The 19,193-nt window shown below is 32.0% G+C and overlaps 7 protein-coding genes and 1 long non-coding RNA gene across 8 annotated transcripts in view; 7 read left to right on the forward strand and 1 right to left on the reverse strand.

The window, feature by feature from the left end:
* Nucleotides 1–807, forward strand: part of LOC17887502 (F-box protein At2g34280) — a 1,866-nt gene extending 1,059 nt beyond the window's left edge. Inside the window, 2 exon segments of the mRNA XM_006293250.2 lie at nucleotides 71–641; nucleotides 644–807. Coding sequence (XP_006293312.2) covers nucleotides 71–641; nucleotides 644–807 — 735 coding nt within the window.
* Nucleotides 808–932: 125 nt separating this feature from the next.
* Nucleotides 933–4,938, forward strand: LOC17884667 (protein CHROMATIN REMODELING 19). The gene is made up of 12 exons (XM_006290570.2): nucleotides 933–1,764; nucleotides 2,093–2,210; nucleotides 2,291–2,331; nucleotides 2,412–2,662; nucleotides 2,741–2,921; nucleotides 3,024–3,209; nucleotides 3,292–3,465; nucleotides 3,551–3,709; nucleotides 3,797–3,874; nucleotides 3,968–4,104; nucleotides 4,192–4,410; nucleotides 4,598–4,938. Exons 1-12 carry the CDS (start codon nucleotides 1,174–1,176, stop codon nucleotides 4,758–4,760), a joined length of 2,298 nt encoding a protein of 765 aa, XP_006290632.1. The 5' UTR covers nucleotides 933–1,173; the 3' UTR covers nucleotides 4,761–4,938.
* A 1,774-nt stretch (nucleotides 4,939–6,712) lies between these two features.
* Nucleotides 6,713–7,458, forward strand: LOC17885715 (defensin-like protein 2). Its single transcript, XM_006292074.2, has 2 exons — nucleotides 6,713–6,836; nucleotides 7,080–7,458. Exons 1-2 carry the CDS (start codon nucleotides 6,773–6,775, stop codon nucleotides 7,247–7,249), a joined length of 234 nt encoding a protein of 77 aa, XP_006292136.1. The 5' UTR covers nucleotides 6,713–6,772; the 3' UTR covers nucleotides 7,250–7,458.
* Nucleotides 7,459–8,494: 1,036 nt separating this feature from the next.
* LOC17886491 (defensin-like protein 2) lies at nucleotides 8,495–9,323 on the forward strand. Its single transcript, XM_006292719.2, has 2 exons — nucleotides 8,495–8,610; nucleotides 8,910–9,323. Exons 1-2 carry the CDS (start codon nucleotides 8,547–8,549, stop codon nucleotides 9,077–9,079), a joined length of 234 nt encoding a protein of 77 aa, XP_006292781.1. The 5' UTR covers nucleotides 8,495–8,546; the 3' UTR covers nucleotides 9,080–9,323.
* A 506-nt stretch (nucleotides 9,324–9,829) lies between these two features.
* LOC17885829 (defensin-like protein 2) lies at nucleotides 9,830–10,533 on the forward strand. The gene is made up of 2 exons (XM_006292035.2): nucleotides 9,830–9,976; nucleotides 10,146–10,533. Exons 1-2 carry the CDS (start codon nucleotides 9,913–9,915, stop codon nucleotides 10,313–10,315), a joined length of 234 nt encoding a protein of 77 aa, XP_006292097.2. The 5' UTR covers nucleotides 9,830–9,912; the 3' UTR covers nucleotides 10,316–10,533.
* Nucleotides 10,534–13,672: 3,139 nt separating this feature from the next.
* On the reverse strand, nucleotides 13,673–15,879 carry LOC111830589. The gene is made up of 2 exons (XR_002833995.1): nucleotides 15,487–15,879; nucleotides 13,673–14,153 (listed from the first exon to the last, which is right to left on the reverse strand). It is a non-coding gene; the product is annotated as an uncharacterized LOC111830589 (long non-coding RNA).
* An 844-nt stretch (nucleotides 15,880–16,723) lies between these two features.
* LOC17885655 (defensin-like protein 10) lies at nucleotides 16,724–17,413 on the forward strand. Its single transcript, XM_006292784.2, has 2 exons — nucleotides 16,724–16,834; nucleotides 16,982–17,413. The coding sequence occupies exons 1-2, from the start codon at nucleotides 16,771–16,773 to the stop codon at nucleotides 17,137–17,139; spliced, it is 222 nt and encodes a 73-aa protein (XP_006292846.1). The 5' UTR covers nucleotides 16,724–16,770; the 3' UTR covers nucleotides 17,140–17,413.
* Nucleotides 17,414–18,524: 1,111 nt separating this feature from the next.
* On the forward strand, nucleotides 18,525–19,163 carry LOC17886853 (defensin-like protein 8). The gene is made up of 2 exons (XM_006292265.2): nucleotides 18,525–18,691; nucleotides 18,811–19,163. Exons 1-2 carry the CDS (start codon nucleotides 18,619–18,621, stop codon nucleotides 18,981–18,983), a joined length of 246 nt encoding a protein of 81 aa, XP_006292327.1. The 5' UTR covers nucleotides 18,525–18,618; the 3' UTR covers nucleotides 18,984–19,163.
* The last annotated feature ends 30 nt before the right edge of the window (nucleotides 19,164–19,193 follow it).

Raw genomic sequence — 19,193 nt, forward strand, 5'->3', positions numbered from 1 at the left:
TAACTTTCTGACTCTTTCACGGTTTTGGTTTTGGGATGATTTTGAATTTTTGATAATACATACTACATAGTTTTTGAGACTTTATATTTTTCTTTGGTTTCAAGAGGAAAAAAAATGGAGATTCGTGAATACTAATCCTCTTGATCATCATCACATCTTGATTGATCAAAGGGCAGTTTTTGCAAACGGATCACTCTACTGGCTCACAGGAGAGGAAGATGGAGATCCATCGACGACAACAAAACTCATAGTTTTCGATATTCACACAGAGATGTTTGAAATCATTCCAACACCATCTTTTATTACTCGTGATGCCTCTGGTGACAAGATTGGTGTATGCAATCTTGATGGTCGTCTCTGCGTTTCTGAGTTGAAGGGAGATTGCAAGCAAGAGTTTTGGTGGAGAGTTGAAGACAACACATGGGAGAGGATCTTCTCGGTTGATTTGCATTATACTTCCACTTGGTTTGGTGGTGTCACCTCAAAGCCTCTCACACCTTTGACCATTTCCAAGGACACCAACAAGGTCATCCTCGCACTTACATATAGAGATAGCCTCGTCGCCTTTGATCTTGATCCCAACTCTATGGTTTATCATTTGTATTTCCTTGGTTACTATGGCTTAGTTGTTCCTTACTTTCCAAGTTTATTAGCTCCATTCAAACTTTAGTTGCGATCATCTTAATATTTGAAACTTTTGTTATTGGAGTCTCTTTACTTAAAAATTCCATTCAATTCAATTTATTAATTCAAGTAAAAACATATATGTGTTGTTGTTCAAAATGCTTTGTTTCTATGAATTGTTAAAACCCATTAAACATATTGGGCCTGACGACGAATGAGTTCGGCCCATATAAACATTGCGTCCGCGCGCTTAGCTTTTAGAGGATGCCGCTCTTTTGTAAAGAAGCAATACATTGTTTATTGAGTTTCTCTTCTCTCTCTCTCTCTCTCTGTAACCTCACTTTGAAACCTTGACCTTTCCCCTTTCTCCGCGAAACTCGAAGTAATAACACAAAGGGAATGGTGTAATTTTTAATATCTCTCTTCTTCTTCTTCCTCTCCAATTCGATGCTAATAGTCACTTCAATCAATCTAGGGTTTTCAATTTTCTTCATGTGAGATTTTTTCTCTTCAAATTTTCCGATCCAGTAGATTCGCAATTCCCGGAGGATGAAACGCGATTTCGACGAAATCTCCGAGGAAGAGTGGTCGCAGCACTCGTTTAACGCTTCGCGAGTTCTTAAACGACCACGGACTCCGAAGAGGACTCGTCCGTCGAATCCTTCGCCTGCGATTGAGTCTTTTGCGTATCGTAGACCTTCGGCGACGGCGACGGTCGAGAGCAATAGCAGTGATGGTGATTGTGTTGAGATTGAGGATTTAGGTGATTCGGATTCGGAGGTGAAGGTTGTTAATGGAGAGGATTTGTTGCTGGAGGATGAGGAGGAAGAGGAAGTGGAAGAGACTAAGGTTGTGACGCGAGCTGCCAGAGTTGGTAGGAGATTTGTCATTGAAGATGAAGAAGCGAGTGATGATGGGTTTGGTGATGATGCTGAGAGTAGTGCTAGTGAGGACGAATTTGGAAGAGGAGGAGGAGGAGGGAGGAGAGGAGAAGATGAAGATGTTGTGGGCAAGGCACTGCAAAAGTGTGCTAAAATCTCAGCGGATCTTAGGAAGGAGCTTTATGGTACCTCTTCTGCGGTTACTACTTGTGATAGATACTCTGAAGTGGAAACTTCTACTGTCAGGATTGTCACCCAGGTACTGCAATTACCACTGCTCTTTTCAAGTTCTTATATTTTAAGAAAGGTTTCATCGAATTTGGTGAATTTATAGCTTCTTTTAACAGGGGTTTGAAGATTTTTGCTGTACTATTCATGCATACATCGAATTTGGTGAATTTATAGCATGATTCACCTAGAAAGTATTTGCATTGAGATAACTTATAATGTGTTCCTTAGCCAATTTGAAAATTGGGTTTGATAAGAGAACGTATATTGTGCTAACTTTGATTGGTTTGTTTAGTAGGGTTTACCTTCGTGGTAATTTAACTCATATACTTTTCGGGTTGATTATGTGATGATCACAGAATGATATTAATGAAGCCTGCAAAGCAGAGGATTCCGATTTTCAGCCTATACTCAAGCCGTACCAGTTAGTTGGTGTTAACTTTCTTCTTCTGTTGTATAAGAAAAAAATTGAAGGAGGTAAATATTTCACTGGTTTTGACCTTTAAGACTTTTTAGCGTAAATGTCACTTTGCAACTTACATTTCTGTTATTTGTAGCCATTCTAGCCGATGAGATGGGTCTTGGAAAGACCATTCAGGTGCATTATACTCTGTCATTACTGAATAAGTTGTCTTTGTTTCTTTATCATATCAATACTAATGTCGCTCTCACTTTCAGGCAATCACTTATTTAACCCTCTTGAATCACTTAAACAATGACCCTGGTCCTCATTTGGTTGTATGCCCTGCCTCTGTCTTGGAAAACTGGGAGAGAGAACTAAGAAAATGGTGTCCATCATTTACTGTACTTCAATATCACGGGGCTGCAAGAGCAGCCTACTCAAGAGAATTGAATTCGTTGTCAAAAGCTGGGAAGCCACCACCATTCAATGTGCTTCTTGTCTGTTACTCTCTGTTTGAACGGCATAGGTGCAACTTTGAAGTACTCTTGATCCTTTACTTGCTTTATGGCTTTTCCTGTTACTTACAGATGTTGGAATTTTACAGTGAACAACAGAAAGATGATCGAAAAGTACTAAAACGATGGCGTTGGAGCTGTGTTTTGATGGATGAAGCCCATGCTTTAAAGGATAAGAATAGTTATAGGTGGAAAAACTTGATGTCTGTGGCTAGAAACGCAAACCAGCGTCTTATGCTTACAGGAACGCCTTTGCAAAATGATTTGCATGTATGGTTTGGTTTCTGTTTATCTGTTCAAGATCTAATTACCTAATGTTGAGGACATATGTTCTGTGATCATAGAATAATTACCCTTATCTGTCTTATGCAGGAACTGTGGTCGCTTCTGGAATTCATGTTGCCTGATATATTTACTACAGAAAATGTTGACTTGAAGAAGTTGTTGAATGCAGAAGATACGGAGTTGATTACTCGAATGAAATCTATTCTAGGTCCTTTCATCTTGAGGCGTTTAAAATCTGATGTCATGCAGCAGCTTGTCCCGAAGATACAACGTGTATGGGTCTATGCACGATTAAGTACAATATATTAATCTATAAGCTGCAAATTTTGATAAATTTCTCATCAATCCAATGCAGGTTGAGTATGTACTAATGGAGAAAAAGCAGGAAGATACATATAAAGAAGCCATAGAGGACTATCGTGCTGCTTCTCAAGCAAGGCTTGTTAAGCTTTCATCAAAATCCTTGACTTCTTTAGCCAAGGCACTTCCAAAGCGTCAAATTTCAAACTATTTTACTCAGTTCCGGAAGGTAGTAATTGTCAGCGCTACTAATATTGTCCCCTTTGTGCCAAATGAGTGTATTCTTCATGCCTAACTAAATTTTGGTGGTCCAGATTGCAAATCATCCATTGTTAATTAGGCGAATATACAGCGATGAGGACGTCATTCGCATCTCCAGGAAATTGCATCCAATTGGTGCGTTTGGATTTGAATGTTCCTTGGAAAGAGTCATTGAAGAAATTAAGGGTTACAACGATTTCCGTATCCACCAGGTAAATTTCTCTCCTTCCAAAAGCAATGTAAAATCCATAAACTAATATCTTATGCATTTTAGTAAGCTAACTTGTTTCTATTCATAGCTTTTGTTCCAATTTGGAGTTAACGATACCAAAGGAACTCTCTCAGACAAACATGTGATGCTCTCAGCAAAATGTCGGGTACGTATTGTTTTCTTCATGTTTTAAAAGTCTTCTTTGTACTTAAAGTATAACTAACCCTGTTAGGGATCTAATTGTCCCTTCTTTTATCAGACATTAGCGGAGCTTCTCCCTTCAATGAAGAAATCCGGCCATCGGGTTCTAATTTTTAGTCAATGGACATCGATGCTTGATATCTTAGAATGGACGCTAGATGTAATCGGCGTTACATATCGAAGACTTGACGGCAGGTAAATAGAAAGAAGAGTCAATTGTCTTTTTATTTTGACGATTCTGCATTAAGGGAGAAGCTTCAAGTCATTGTTTGTTTCCTACAGTACTCAAGTCACAGATAGACAAACCATAGTCGACACATTCAACAACGATAAGTCGATCTTCGCTTGCCTGTTGTCAACTCGAGCAGGTGGACAAGGTCTGAATTTAACCGGGGCAGATACAGTAATAATTCACGATATGGATTTTAATCCACAGATTGATCGACAAGCTGAAGATCGATGCCATCGTATTGGTCAAACAAAACCAGTCACTATCTTCAGGTTTGAGCTTTAAATCCCTGAATCAAGCAAAACTACCTACACAGATTTGTGAAACCATATCCTCTTTCGTTGTTTTATAACTTTGATTCGGTTGGTTCTGAGTTAATGACTGTAATTGGGTTTGGTTTATATGGCTAAGTCTATACTCCCCTTTATCTGAGTAATAACATTGGCAATGTTGGTACAGACTGGTGACTAAATCGACGGTTGATGAGAACATCTATGAGATTGCGAAGCGGAAACTTGTTCTTGATGCGGCGGTGTTAGAATCCGGAGTTCACGTAGATGACGACGGAGACACGCCTGAGAAAACCATGGGAGAGATTCTAGCTTCCCTTCTCATGGGATAACATTATTTTTTACCTTCTTTTTTTGTTTTGTTTGTTTTGAGGTAAAATTAGCCAAGAAACAAAGTTAATGTGTTATTGAGAAAACATGTGTAACACTAGCTACTAGACTTAAAAATTTATTATTAGATCACAAATAGTTATATTTCTTCTATGCATGTAAATAAAATCCCTCAACACTTCCCTCGTCAGACCTAAATTGTTTCAAACACTGTTTGGGGGAAATGGACAATAATGTATAAGATGGACGATGCAGGTGTTTTTGATCATTTCGGAAGCTCCTAGTATGAAGATGTAAAATGTGGATTTTGATTGTTGTTGGCATAGCAGTGATCCAATGAAACTGAACCATCAGGATAGGTTGGTCTTTGCAAATCAAAGATTTCATGAAGGAGTAGTACGTGACCCAATTTTAAAGTGCTAGTGTCAAAAGTGAACACATCTCGTAATGATTAAAGCTCAAGCCTTTAGTTCGTCTGAGTTGTATAAAGACATAAATCTCAGTAGATTGTTTTCCCATTGTCTTTTCCTGAAGCCTAACAAAGAACTAGTTCTATTGGGTTTGGTTCATGAATCTCTGTAATAAAGGCCCAGTCACATACTCACATAGCTAATACTTTTACTCACGGCTAAAGTGAACCGACCTTATCCGAAATTCCGAATGAAAATGATTTAACTTGAATAAAAAAAACTTATTAGTCTTGTTTACTACAATTAAAAAAAATCTGGATGATAAATTGGCAATTGCTTTGAATAATTAAATCTATAAGTATATACGTTACAAAATAATAACTAAAGTAAAAAATCAAAATCACACGAGAATAGTTTTGATTATTTGTGGCAAGGAACGTTTTGAAAGTGTTCCATGTCCAAAACTTGAATCGAAATCGTGTACAACTATTAAAGTCACATGATAAAGAGAAAGCAACCAGCTTTTTGTCTGCCATAATAATTTGACAAAAATATACATTTCTCCTTTATTTTAATTTACAAATGCATTACTATTATCTATAGCCACAAATATACTATTTAGTTTAGAGTTTAGTAATTCCGAGCATTACTCATCTAAGTAGTAATTGACACATTTTTTACTATATTTACACACAATTATGATTTTATGCAACCAGTAAGAAAAATAATATTTCACTTAGACCACCTCCAATGGGTGTATGTTAATAAAGTTTTTTAGTAATTTTTTAGTTATAAATTGTGTACTTTTAAAAAATAAGAAGTTTTTAAGGATAATTAAAATTATTCATCTCCAATGATAAAATTCTTAATAAAAGTTCTTAAAAAAAATTTGAAAACTTAAATTTTATAAAAATGAAAATTATTACAAACACATGATATTAAAACATAATAAAAAAAATATTTAAAAACTTCATTTGGTAAATTAATAGAACTGACTTCTCTTGTAGTGACACATGTACTTAATAAATTGTCTAAAAACTTCTTCTATAAGAGATATCTCTTAGCTTATTATTAATTAATGATTTAATTTTTTCCCTTTTATTTCTAAGATACTAGTTATGAGACCTGTATTGGACATGCCCTTAGGTACGATAGAAAAGCTGTATCTCGTGACTATTCCACTTGTTACTTTTACGTGGCCACTATTATTATGAACTCCACAATATCCGACTGACTTCATTATTTACTATTCTTTTTATATACGTTTTTTTGTATCTTTCTGAAACAAAAGTTTGGTTTTATTGATGAATTTGGAGAATGACTTGTCGTAACGGTAGGACTCTTCTGAGTCACCTTACACTATGGACCAAAATTTTACATTTATGAAAGTGTCGGTAAAGCAAATAAATCCACAAATTCACAGCAACTCTTGTTCATATCAAAAGTGAATACTCCAAAAATAAAATAAAAAGCTTATTTAGCCATATCTATTATTGATTACACACACACCTCTTTAACTCCCCTATATAGTAGTGCCATTTGCCTCATTAGCAACACACTTGAACACTTCTTTCTTTTGAAATCTCTCTCTACCTCTCTTAGAAATGAAGCTCTCTATGCGATTGATCTCAGCTGTTCTCGTCATGTTCATGATATTTGTAGCCACCGGTGCGTTTCTCATAACCTAATATTCAATTTGCACACAACCCATGTCTTATTTTTTTTTTTGGATTTAGTAACGTATGTAAACATATTTAGTTTCAACTTTTTTTGTGGTAAAATTCTATATTTATGGTTTCTATCGATAGTTCTTGTGGATGCTCATCTAAAGTTAAATTTAATATGCATCAAGAATGAGACATATGAAACTAAGCTAGCTTATGGTCTAAACCAAGTGCTAATGTTGTATAGGGATGGGTCCAGTCACTGTGGAGGCACGGACTTGTGAGTCAAAGAGCCATAGGTTCAAGGGTACATGCCTGAGTGAATCAAACTGTAAAAACGTGTGCCATAACGAAGGCTTTCAGGGAGGTAATTGCCGTGGATTCCGTCGTCGTTGCTTCTGCACCAGACATTGCTGATCGATCCATCCATTCTCATAACTTAAAATCTTCGATTGTTGGTCTTGTGTTACTTCTTCCTTATCTTATCTTCCGTACCGTACCATGTCGTACCGTACATGTCTTGTGTGTTCTCAAATAAGTATTTGGTTTGTGTGTTTCCGATATTAATGTTATGCTAAATAACATAATGGCCTTTTCTAGTAAGAGTATTGGAATTTATGTTCTAATCACTTCTAATAAACATCTACAAGTTAATCCACAATTAATTTTGCAACTTGCAAGTATGATGATATAAATTCCGTTTTGAGAATTATTTGACTCATTCGTTTCATCTTTCACATTGAAGAGAATTGTGATGGAATAAAAGAAAATTGAACACTTATCTTGGAATACCATAAATTCTACGTATCATACCAAGAGAACGAAGCTTGGAGTGTGTAAAATACCAAATTTTACTCTGTCGATGTAATTGGTGGAGTAAGAAAGTAGCAACTAGCTAATAGTAACGAAGTGTAACACAAATCTAAGAATGCCAAAACCATTTAACGTGACGCATCCGTTTCATATTTCACATTGAAGAGAATTTCGATGCAAAAGAAGAAAATTGAACATTTATCTTGGAATGCCAAACCCTACATAACGTACAATACCTAGAAACGAAGCTTGGATGTAATTGGTGGAGTAACAAAGTGTAACAAAAATCTTAGTTTTTGTCTACAGTGAATGTACAAAATACCAAATGTAAAGTTAATACTACTAACTAGTAATTATTTTCATTTAGGTAGGAGTTTGATTGACTAGTCTAGTCCACTTGTTGTAACTTTTGATGTGGCCACTATTATTGTGGATTCACAATATCTCTGACTAACTCAATTTTTCTGACTTTTTCTTGAATACGTTTTTTTTTTTTTGGAAATAAAAATTGGTTTTATTGATTCGAGGGTGACTTGTCGAAACGGTAGGAGTTGTGTGTGTGTCGTGTCACTTGCATTAAGGACCAAAATCTGCGTTTTATGACAGCATAATGTAAATCAAATACAAATCGACAAAATTACAAAACAAAGAAAGCGTGAAAAAGCAATGAAAAGGGAAAAATACGACAAATGTCACAACTCTTTTTAAAATCAAATGTGAATACTCTAAAGATAAAGATGATTTTTACCCAAAAATATCTAAAATATTATTTAAAATGAAAATTATCTAATAGTATACAAATCAAAATATCTCATCGTTGTTATACCCTCTTTAGTCCCTTTATATATAGTGCCATCTTCCCCATTAGCAAACTACACTAAACACTTCTCTCTCCTTAAAAATGAAGCTTTCTATACGTTTGATCTCGGCCGTTCTTGTCTTGTTCATGATATTTGTAGCCACAGGTTCGTTACTCATTCCATAATATCTAACTTTGCTACCCTTGTCTTCTTTCTTGGTCATTTGGTTTATGATAACACACTTTATATATACATATGGTTTCCCTTAAGGCAGGATAAGTGGATAATAACGATTGTTCTTGTGAAGATGCTAACATATTAAGTCGATATCTAATAACTAGTTGATATTAGTTGCTCATATTACCTAGCAATTATATTCAAATTCTTGACTAAAGTTCAAAGATTAGTAATATAAACATGCATGAGAATATGAAACTAAAAAAGAGTTTTTTTTTGTTCTCTAGGGATGGGTCCAGTCACGGTAGAGGCACGCACGTGTGAATCAAAGAGCCATAGGTTCAAGGGTAAATGCTTCAGCGAGACAAACTGCAAAAACGTGTGCCACAATGAAGGCTTTACTGGAGGTAACTGTCGTGGATTCCGTCGTCGTTGCTTCTGCACCAGACATTGCTGATCCATCCATTCTCGTAAATCAAGTCTTCGATCCAAATATCTTCTTCTCTTCTTTCTGTCTAATCTTTCGTATGTATAGTACCAGTGTTGTACTGTGCATGTGTGTGTTTTAGTGTGTGTTCTTGAATAAGTCTTTTGGTTTGTGTGTTTCCCAGTTTTTGTGTTAACGTTATATAAACTAGTGCCTCCTCTTTTTTACTATATAATAAAGGACTCGAATCTATCGTCTAAGTTCTGATGATAAACACTACATGCATGTTAATCACATTGTTGCAAAGAAGCCACAATTTTCACATTTGGAATAACTTACTACTTCACTAGCTCACTTGGTTTTGACCTTTTGATCTTTTAAATTGAGTTACTATATGTTCACTAACTCAATTTTTATTTACTTATTTTCGAACTCTCTGCGTGTCTTGTCAATTCTATGGAAGACCAAAAATTACATTTACTACAGTGTCGGTAAAGCAAATAAATATGGGCAAGTTACAAGACAAAGAAACTAGAAAAGAAAAGGAAACTAAATGTTTGATGTCAGAAAAAAGAAAAAGAAAAGGAAATTAAATAAAAAACGACAAGTCGTCGTCAGACCTCAGTGGCAAAAAATAAAAAGTGAATGTAATGGAATTAAAAAAGATATTTTTTTTTTTTTTTTTTTAAAGTTCAAATTATTAATTATATATTATAATTAATTATCTCGAGAGGGTTCTAATACCTTTTTAGTTCCTTTATATAGATCCCACCTTCCACATTAGCATCCCACACACACACACACACTCACCACTTGTTTCCACATCTCCTCTCTCTCGAGTCTCTACCACTCTCAGTCTCAAAATGAAGCTTTCTATGCGTTTGATCTCAGCTGTTCTCCTCGTGTTCATGATATTCGTAGCCACAGGTTCATTACTTATTCATGTCATATTTTTATTCTTTCATTTGGTCATCATAACATATATAATTATCTCTTACACTTATTCTACAGCAAACATCACACGTTTAAGTTATTAACATGCATCACATAGTCATAGAAGATGAAAAACTAAGCTATGGTCTAATAATCTTATTAGGGATGGGTCCAGTCACGGTGGAGGCACGCACATGTGAGTCAAAGAGCCACAGGTTCAAGGGTCCATGTGTGAGCGGAAACAACTGCAAAAACGTGTGCCACAACGAAGGCTTCCCCGGAGGTAGATGCCGTGGATTCCGCCGTCGTTGCTACTGCACCAGACACTGCTGATCCCATCTATCCGTTCTCATGAATCCCCATCTCCGATCGATCCATATGGTCGTCTTTGATTTCTTGTTTCCTTAATCTTATCTTTTGTACTGTACCAATGTCGTACCGTACAAGTGTGTGCGTGTGGTTGTGTCCTAAAAATAAGTCTTTGGTTTGTGTTTCCGATCTTAATGTAATGTTAAAATCATCTCAATGGCTTGATTTTATTTTTGTTTAAAGGCACCTCCCTTTGGAGGTGCTTAGTGAATTTCATAAGTTTATTTTAGATAAAAAATAAATCAAAATTGAACAATTAAATAAAGATGGAATCTAAACTAAGGGGTTTTAGAAGTTGTGTTTAGGGGTATTTAAAGACACATGACAATTATTCATTGGTAAAAAATATATTCATCTCTTTCTCTTTCTATAATTCTTTCTCCCTCTAACATTTTTATTTAATCAATTTTTATTAATGAAATGTTGTTAAGCTTTTTTTTAGAGGTTCACAAATGGAGGTGGGTTAAGGATTAGAATGTGTTTTAGTTCAAAGTTTCCAATAACTGGAATCGAGAAAGTGAAATCACATTAATGCGACGATATGATTATTATCGGTTTATAGAATTTACAATTTAGAGAACTGATTAAATAGATGTGATGATGAATAGACTGGAACATTGGTACTATTAACTTTATTTAGATGTAAAAGTTGCAGTAAAGTAACAAATGGAGCGTAAGCTAGTTGCACGTGTCTTTCGTGTTTAACCTGAACTATACACATGTACTGCTATGTAGCAATGTAAACAAAGTTGAACCTTAATATATATTTAATATATTTTAGTTTTAAATCGTTTTTATAGGTTTTATAAGATTTTTAAAAAGTTTTTATAAGTTATTTTTATATTATTTATGAAAAATATATACAGTTTTATACAAATACAAAGGTAATTTGTGTAAGATTATACACAAATTTGGATAAATTCCAACATTTTTAGTGGTTTTTTATAAAATTTGAAAAAGAGTATTTTTAAAAAGAGGTATATGAAAATAAGTATTTTTAAATTTCCTTGATAGATAAAAAAAACTACCTTTGTTATTTTGTTAGTTAAACAAAACAGTTTATATAATTTCTGTTTATACAGTTAAAAATCAAATATTTTCGAAAACATTAAAATCAATAATAATTTGTTAAATAAAATACATAGATAGATTGTTAAATAAAAACAGCTTATATAAGTTATATTTGCACTGTTGAAAAATAAATATTTGGCAAAAAAAATGAGAAATTTTAAGAAATACCTCTTTTGGTGTATCAATTTTCAAAAATATCTTCTTTATTTATCCATTTTAAAGTACCTCTGTTTAAATATAAAAAATTATAAAATTTTGTATGCTTTATCCTACTTCTAGATATAACTACTAATATAAGATTCTATCAAAATAACTTATTAAGTTTTAGATCGTTTCTACAAGATTTACAAGGTTTTTAAAATGTTTTTATAAAGTATTTATACGGTATTTATGACATAAAATTTCACACACATAAAAAGTATATGTACCTTACAGACACATATTTAGATAAATTTCAATATTATTTTTGTAGATTTTTTATAATGTTTGAACCTATTTTCAAAAATGGTACTTGAAAAGATGTATTTTTGAAATTTACCAAAAAAATAATAAAAATAGTAGATTCAAGTGGGAATTTCAAAAATATCTCTTTTCCAATACCACTTTTTATAAATACCCCTCTTTCTAGATTTATCAAAAAGTCACTATAAAATTTGAAATTTATCAAAAACATATGTGTAAACTTATATTTATATACACAAATTATCTTTATATGTGTGTAAATTAATATATATATTTCATAAATACCGTATAAATACATTTTAAAAACCTTTTAAAAACCATTTAAAAACCTTAATAAAACAATGTAAACCTTTTAAAAACCTTATAAAAACATTATAAATGTCGTTTAAAACCTTTTAAAACCTTATAAATATTTGGATTTAGTCTTCTAGTAGTAATAATGATCTCGATGTACCTTATCAAGCATATAAAAATATATAAATATTTGAAAAAGGGTATTTTTGAAAATGGATAGAAAGAGAAGTGTTTTTCAAAAGAGGTATACCAAAAGGGGTATTTCTCAAAAATTCTCTTTGATTCAATTGCAGATTATGATTAAGAATGAATTTAAAAAGAAGTTTTATACAAAAAAAATAGTTAACACCATTTTTCAAAATACCTCTTTAAAATCTAATAAGATTGTCCCTAAAATTCTAAGATCTACGTAAATACATGTGTTAACTCATTAAAATTAAATTATCATTACATTATTGAAATTTAACATCTTTACATTTGCACACAATAAAGACAAACCTTTTAAAATTACCAAAATATTATTAATTTATGACATTTAATTTTTCTTTGGAAATAAAAACATTTTGTATAATGAAAAGTTTTGAGTTTAAATTCAAGAGAATTTTGGAGAAATACCCTTTTTGGTATACTCATTTTCAAAAATACCCTATTTATCTATCCATTTTCAAAAATAATTCTGTTTAAATATGCAAATTTTTAAAGTTTTATATGGTTTATAAAGTATTTCTAGATAATAACTACGGGAAATTTGATCTAAGGTTTTAAAAGGTTTTATAAGGTTTACATATGTTTGAATAAATTTCATTATTATTAGTGGTTTTTTTTTATAAAGTTTGAAAAAGGATATTTTCAAAGTAACTTATGTAACTTTTTTTCTTAAAACACATATAAACTAAATTTAAAACTAAGCAAAAGCTTTAAAACTTAAATAAGTGTTGAATTTATAATACCCCAAACTACGAGACCATAAAGGTAATTTATGTATAAGTTTATAAGTTTACACATATGTTTGAATAAATTTCATTATTTTTAGTTGTTTTTTTGATAAAGTTTGAAAAGAGGATATTTTCAAAGTAACTTATGTAACTTTTTTTTGAAACACATGTAAACTAAACTTAAAACTAAGAAAAAGTTTTAAAACTTAAATAAGTGTTGAATTTATACCCCAAACTACGAGACCATAAAGGGACATGATGCTAAGTTTGGTTTATTTTCAAGGTATTTAAAACTTAGATTTTTTTTTCCAGAAATTAAAAACATTTTTTATAATTGAAATAATATTTGTAAAAAAAAGATAAACTTTACCCAAGTGTTAAATTTATAATACATGAAAACATGTTGAACTTTTACACCAAACTTACGGACTATAAAGGGATTAAATACTATGTCCGGTTTGTTTTCCACGTATTTGAATTTTAACACTTAATTTTTTTAGAAAACATTTATATAGTGAAAAGATTTTAGTTAGATCAAAACTTGTTACTTAAAATATTATTTGTGTAAAACCTTAAACCTTAGCGTTAAATTTAAAATACGTGAAAACATGTTGAACTTTTACACCAAACTTACGGACCACAAAGGTACTGGATGGGATTAACGTCCTATTTCTCCCCAAAAACTATCGCATCGTACTAAATCTACGCAGAACTTCAACCTCATTCCATGTCTCACCGAGTCGATAGTTCTAAACTCATTTCCACCCGAATCCGATAGTTCTCATCTATTTCTCCAATTTTTTGGTTTAACCGGTTTACAAACCAAACCCGATAGAACCGACGTAAACCAGATATGAAATTAATTTTTAAAGTAGCTACAGTATCATCTTCTTCGTTGGATCCAAAAGCTTGATAAAAGTGACTACATTATCATCTTCTTCAACCATATACCACTTGATCTTTTAAACACCAATGAGATTTCTCAACAGTTTTCCACACGAAGTACTGATCAATTCACCACCAAATTCGCTGTAAGAACCCTAACCAAAAGATCAATCACACCCAATATGATCAAAACACCCCTCTACGAAACAAAACCCAGAAAATAAAAAAAACACAGATTTCTTAGATTCTTCTAAAATCCCATCTCAGAATCAAGAAACCCAACAAGGATGCTAACCATATCACTAATCTCGAGCTTATAAAAAAATAATTTGATTCCTCTTAAAAACTGAAATCGTTCAAGAGCTACATAGATCGAGAGTTATTGTTATGGGAAGAAAGCAATTTCAAGCTTATAAAAACTGAGACTTGATACAGTAAATTTCAAATTTCAATTAGATACCGCACATCGGGAGCTATCATCAAAATTCCCAGCCATGACATCTAAATCAATTTGCATCAGAAATTTCTCACTGTATGCATTAGGAAAGGTTCACAAGAGAGAGATTAGAATGAGTAAGATTAAGCAAGAGAAAGATGGATCGAATCCAGAACTGAGATTCTCTAAAACAGCAAGACTAGAGTAAAGCTCTTCGAGCTTGGTTCTTATGAGTTGCAAGGTCGTGGTCCTTACACCGGAGTCTACCACGGTCGGAGGTGTTTAATTTTACGATTAGATGGGTTTAGTTTCGAAATTGGGTTGAAAGAAGGTTTAGTCCGGTTAATAAAAAATTTTAGTTGGTTAAGGAAATATTAAACCAACAGCAAACCTCATCAACTTCGATTTATGGGGCAATAGATGATATCAGATACTTTGAGGAGAAAATAGCAATAAAACTTTAGATTCGGGTGGAAATCGGTTTAGAACTATCGAATCGGTGAGACATGAAACGAGGTTGAAGTTCTGTGTAGATTTGATACGATGACATAGTTTCCGGGGAGAAATAGTACGTCAATCCGACTGGATGCTAGGTCCGGTTTGTTTTCCACGTATTTGAATTTAACACTTAATTTTTTTAGAAAACATTATATAGTGAAATTTTTTTGGTTTAATCAAAACTTGTTACTTAAAATATAATTTGTATATAAAACCTTAAATCTTAGCTTTAAATTTAAAATACGTGAAACCATGTTGAACTTTTACACCAAACTTACGCACCTCCAAAGGACTGGATGCTAGGTTCGGTTTGTTTTCAACGTATTTAAATTTAACAATTAGATTAAGTAAAGGAGAAAAATAAAACATTTTGGTTTAGTTAAAATCAAAACTATTTACTTGAAAATTATTTGGTAAATAAATTTTGATTTTAGTTTTAAATCATAAAAATCAGAAGTCATGAACATAAATTTTTAATTTTTAATCTTTGTATATTTTAAAATCAAAAGCATAATTCTTAATTGAAAAAATTGGGTAAGAAAAGTGTAGTATACCTGCAAAAAGGCTGTGATCTTAACTCTTGAGCATCAAGAGGCGACTCGGTTGTCGTTTTAACGAAAGAGAGAGAACATCCAAATAATCATACCACACAAATACACACGTACAAAACAAATCCATCAGAGTCAGTAATGTCGTCTTTGTTTCATAATCATACCACACAAATTCAATGCTCAAGATAAAAAAAAACAAAAGACAAATATTACGAACCTGGTCGATGGAGATCATTCAATCATCGAAACGATGATAAGCTTCTGGCTCTGATCATGCTTACTCTCACGGATGTTGCAGAGATGATCATTAACTTCCTATCACTTCAACGTCTCTACGGATCATCATCATCGGAATGAAGACTCTGTATGTATGTATGCTCGAGAAGAAAACGAACTACTGCATCATATTCTTACTATTACATGAGAAAAAATATGAAAAGATAAAAGAATTATTTTGGTTTTGATCTTTAGAAGAAGAAGTGAGAAGTAAAGAATTTTTTATTTCTCTCTCAAAGATGAATGACGATCGAAAAAGCGTTGAGTTGAAACCTGAGAGAATATATTTATACGTAAATTAATTAATTAATCACAACGGTCATATACATATTTTTAAGGAAATTTTAAAGATTTGGTTTTTGTTATTTTCCATTTTTCTTTATATTTAATTATTTTATAAACAAAACCACAACGGTAATGTTGACAAAAACCACAACGGTAATAAAATAGTATTTACTTTTTACTGTTTACAGCCCCACGACGTGAAAGAGAGAGATGGCTAGCTAGGCTAGTACTAATACTTTGTATAACATTAAAAAAAAAACTTAAACACATTAATTATTATATTGTAAATTTGAAATCAAATTAAATTTATTTAAATCCGTATAATTTCTTGATCCTTCGGCTTATAATATAAATAGTGCACATTTTTATTCTCCAAATTAGCTCAAAATAGAAAACTTCTTTAACTTATACGTAAGTTCGTAACTATATATGTAATTCGATTATATAAATTGGCTGGTCAACCTTTAATTACGTACGACTGCAGCTTTGGGTAAAAAGGTTTTAAACTTTAAATGGTTCATGTTTTGTTTCTATTTTTTGAAAGGCCATAAACTCTTTATAGTAAACAACAAAACGAAACCTTTAATTATTTTTTACCAACAAATTAAATAAAGAATCCACTCCCTTTATATAGTCCCATATTCTTTTTCTTCTTCATCTGCTTAATTTACATTGTAGCATTCTCTTAACATTTGTATATTTTTCATCGATCAATCTGTTTAAAAAATGAAGCTCTCTCTGCGTTTGGTTTCAGCCCTTCTCCTCTCCATCATGCTCCTCTTTGCCACAGGTTCGTCGTAATTATATAACATATCTCTAATAAGGGCCGGTCTTGGTCACATCATGAAATAGCAAATTCTATATTTTGATTAGAGTGACATATATAATACATTAGTGCATGGTTCTTAATTATGGTGGGTTATGTGATGATATATAGGAATGGGTCCTGTGGAAGCAAGAACGTGTGAGTCACCGAGTAGCAAATTCTCAGGAGTTTGTCTCAACTCACAGACCTGTGCCAAAGCTTGCCCCAGTGAAGGTTTTACTGGCGGTCGATGCAATAGTCTCCGTTGCTACTGCTCCAAACCTTGCTAATTTATCAATTAAAATCATCATTATTCGAAATAAATTTAATGAACAAATAAAAAATATTATCCTCTCTCTCATCGTTTTCTAGTTTTCAATTCGAGAGTCATGTAATAATCTTGCAAAAGGGACTATTTTGTTAAGTGTTTTTTTTTTGTATATATATGATGTGATTTTCCTTTTTGTAATTAAGAATCCTAAGTGTTCATGTATTATATAAAATCTGCTTATATATAATATCGTACCATCCACCATGTAAGTATGTATATATTTTTTTTTTGAAACAAGCTCTGTATAAAAGATATTACTTAAAATGGAATAGCGGTTTTGTTCATTACTAATAGACAGATAACATAAAGCTATATATTTAAAATATATCAATCATTTTGAAAAAGGAGAAAATCTAATTTAAAATGTAATGAATACTATTTGTAATGAACAAGGACCAAAAAAACTAGTTCAATGAAAATAATCTTGTAAAATAATGTAATAGCATTTTTTGTGAGAAATGTTGTTTATTAATTTTCCATATTTGGTAAAAAAAAATAGATATATGAAAAAGTTTTCTATCTTCAAATGATATTAGCATACCGTAATTTGATACCTAAAGATAAAACAGAAATAAATTATTGAGATAATATGCAATATGTGGTAAACAAATTATGTTTTAATATCTTGAAATTATTTTAGCAAAAAGTAATTAGATATGTTAACTTAAAATAATATAAAAAACAAAGAAAGAATGTCAAGAAAAATCTATATCTCAGATTTTTTCAATATAATAATTTAACTAAATGAAAAAGAATAAGTGTGTATTTTAGTCTGAGAGAAATGCAGATTCTCAAAACTAGAGTTTTGGTCTTTGGATAATTTTTAAAATAAAAGATAACGTTTATCACAAAATTTATCTGATGTTAATTTTGTATTTAAATGAAAAAGCAAGCAAAGAAAAAAAGAAAAAGAAAAGAGAAACAAATCTAGTTAAATATGTAAAAGAATTCACTACTAGAAATGCACAGTGAAAGAAAATCTAGTTTAATTACAATAATATTATATGATAATATAATTATAATGCCATGTGTACTATGTTTATTAAAATACATAAGTATCTGATATGAATATGTGTCATATGTGTAAAAAATAAAAATAAAAATAGGAATGCTTTAAATCTTACATCTTACAACACAATATATATCTTAGATATTTTCTTAATTAAATCAATATGTAATAGATAATTATGTATTTAAAGTTTTTCATTAAAAAAATAGGGATGCACAAATTTGAAGGAAAGAAATCATAGATTAATTTTCTAAGAGTTGGTTTTTAGAAATACTTTGAAAATATCATATAAGATACTGAGTCCTTGTTGCCTATACTATATATATAGTCCCCCACCCACTTCTTCTCCCTACACAACACTAAACTATCTGCCAACGATCTCTCTAGGCTCTAGCATACTATTCATACTCTCTAGCTCTGTCTCCAAAAATGAAGCTCTCCCAACGTGTTCTCTCAGCCCTTCTCCTGATCTCTTTCATCCTTGCTGCTACTGCTACTTCAGGTTCAATACTCATGTCATGTTATACTGTATCTAAAATTTTCAAAAGTCCTTAGTATACATTTATGTTATATACACTAGTAACACACATGCAATTCAAATGTGTTGTGTTATACATTTAGAGATGGGTCTGGCGGCCGACAAGGTATGCAAGACAAGGAGCGACCGTTTCTCAGGGGTGTGCTTGAGCAATAACAACTGTGCCATCATCTGCCAACAATTTGAGAACTTTGATAGCGGTCACTGCGAATTCGATGGAGCCTTCCGTCGTTGTTTATGCACCAAAAACTGTTAAAAGACTATATATCTATGATGATGATGATGATAGATCATATTTTCAAGAACCTATTGTAGTATTTTCGACTTCTCTCTTTAATAATTGTTATCTGGTACTTGGAGAATATTATATCTTCAATTACGGACACACTTTGTTAATTTGTGTTCTATATATGTATGTCTTCTGTTTTCCGGTTTATATGTTCTTGAAAATAAACTAATAATAATA

Source organism: Capsella rubella, unplaced genomic scaffold, assembly GCF_000375325.1.
Source record: "Capsella rubella cultivar Monte Gargano unplaced genomic scaffold, Caprub1_0 scaffold_5, whole genome shotgun sequence".
In the NCBI taxonomy this organism is placed as follows: domain Eukaryota; kingdom Viridiplantae; phylum Streptophyta; class Magnoliopsida; order Brassicales; family Brassicaceae; genus Capsella; species Capsella rubella.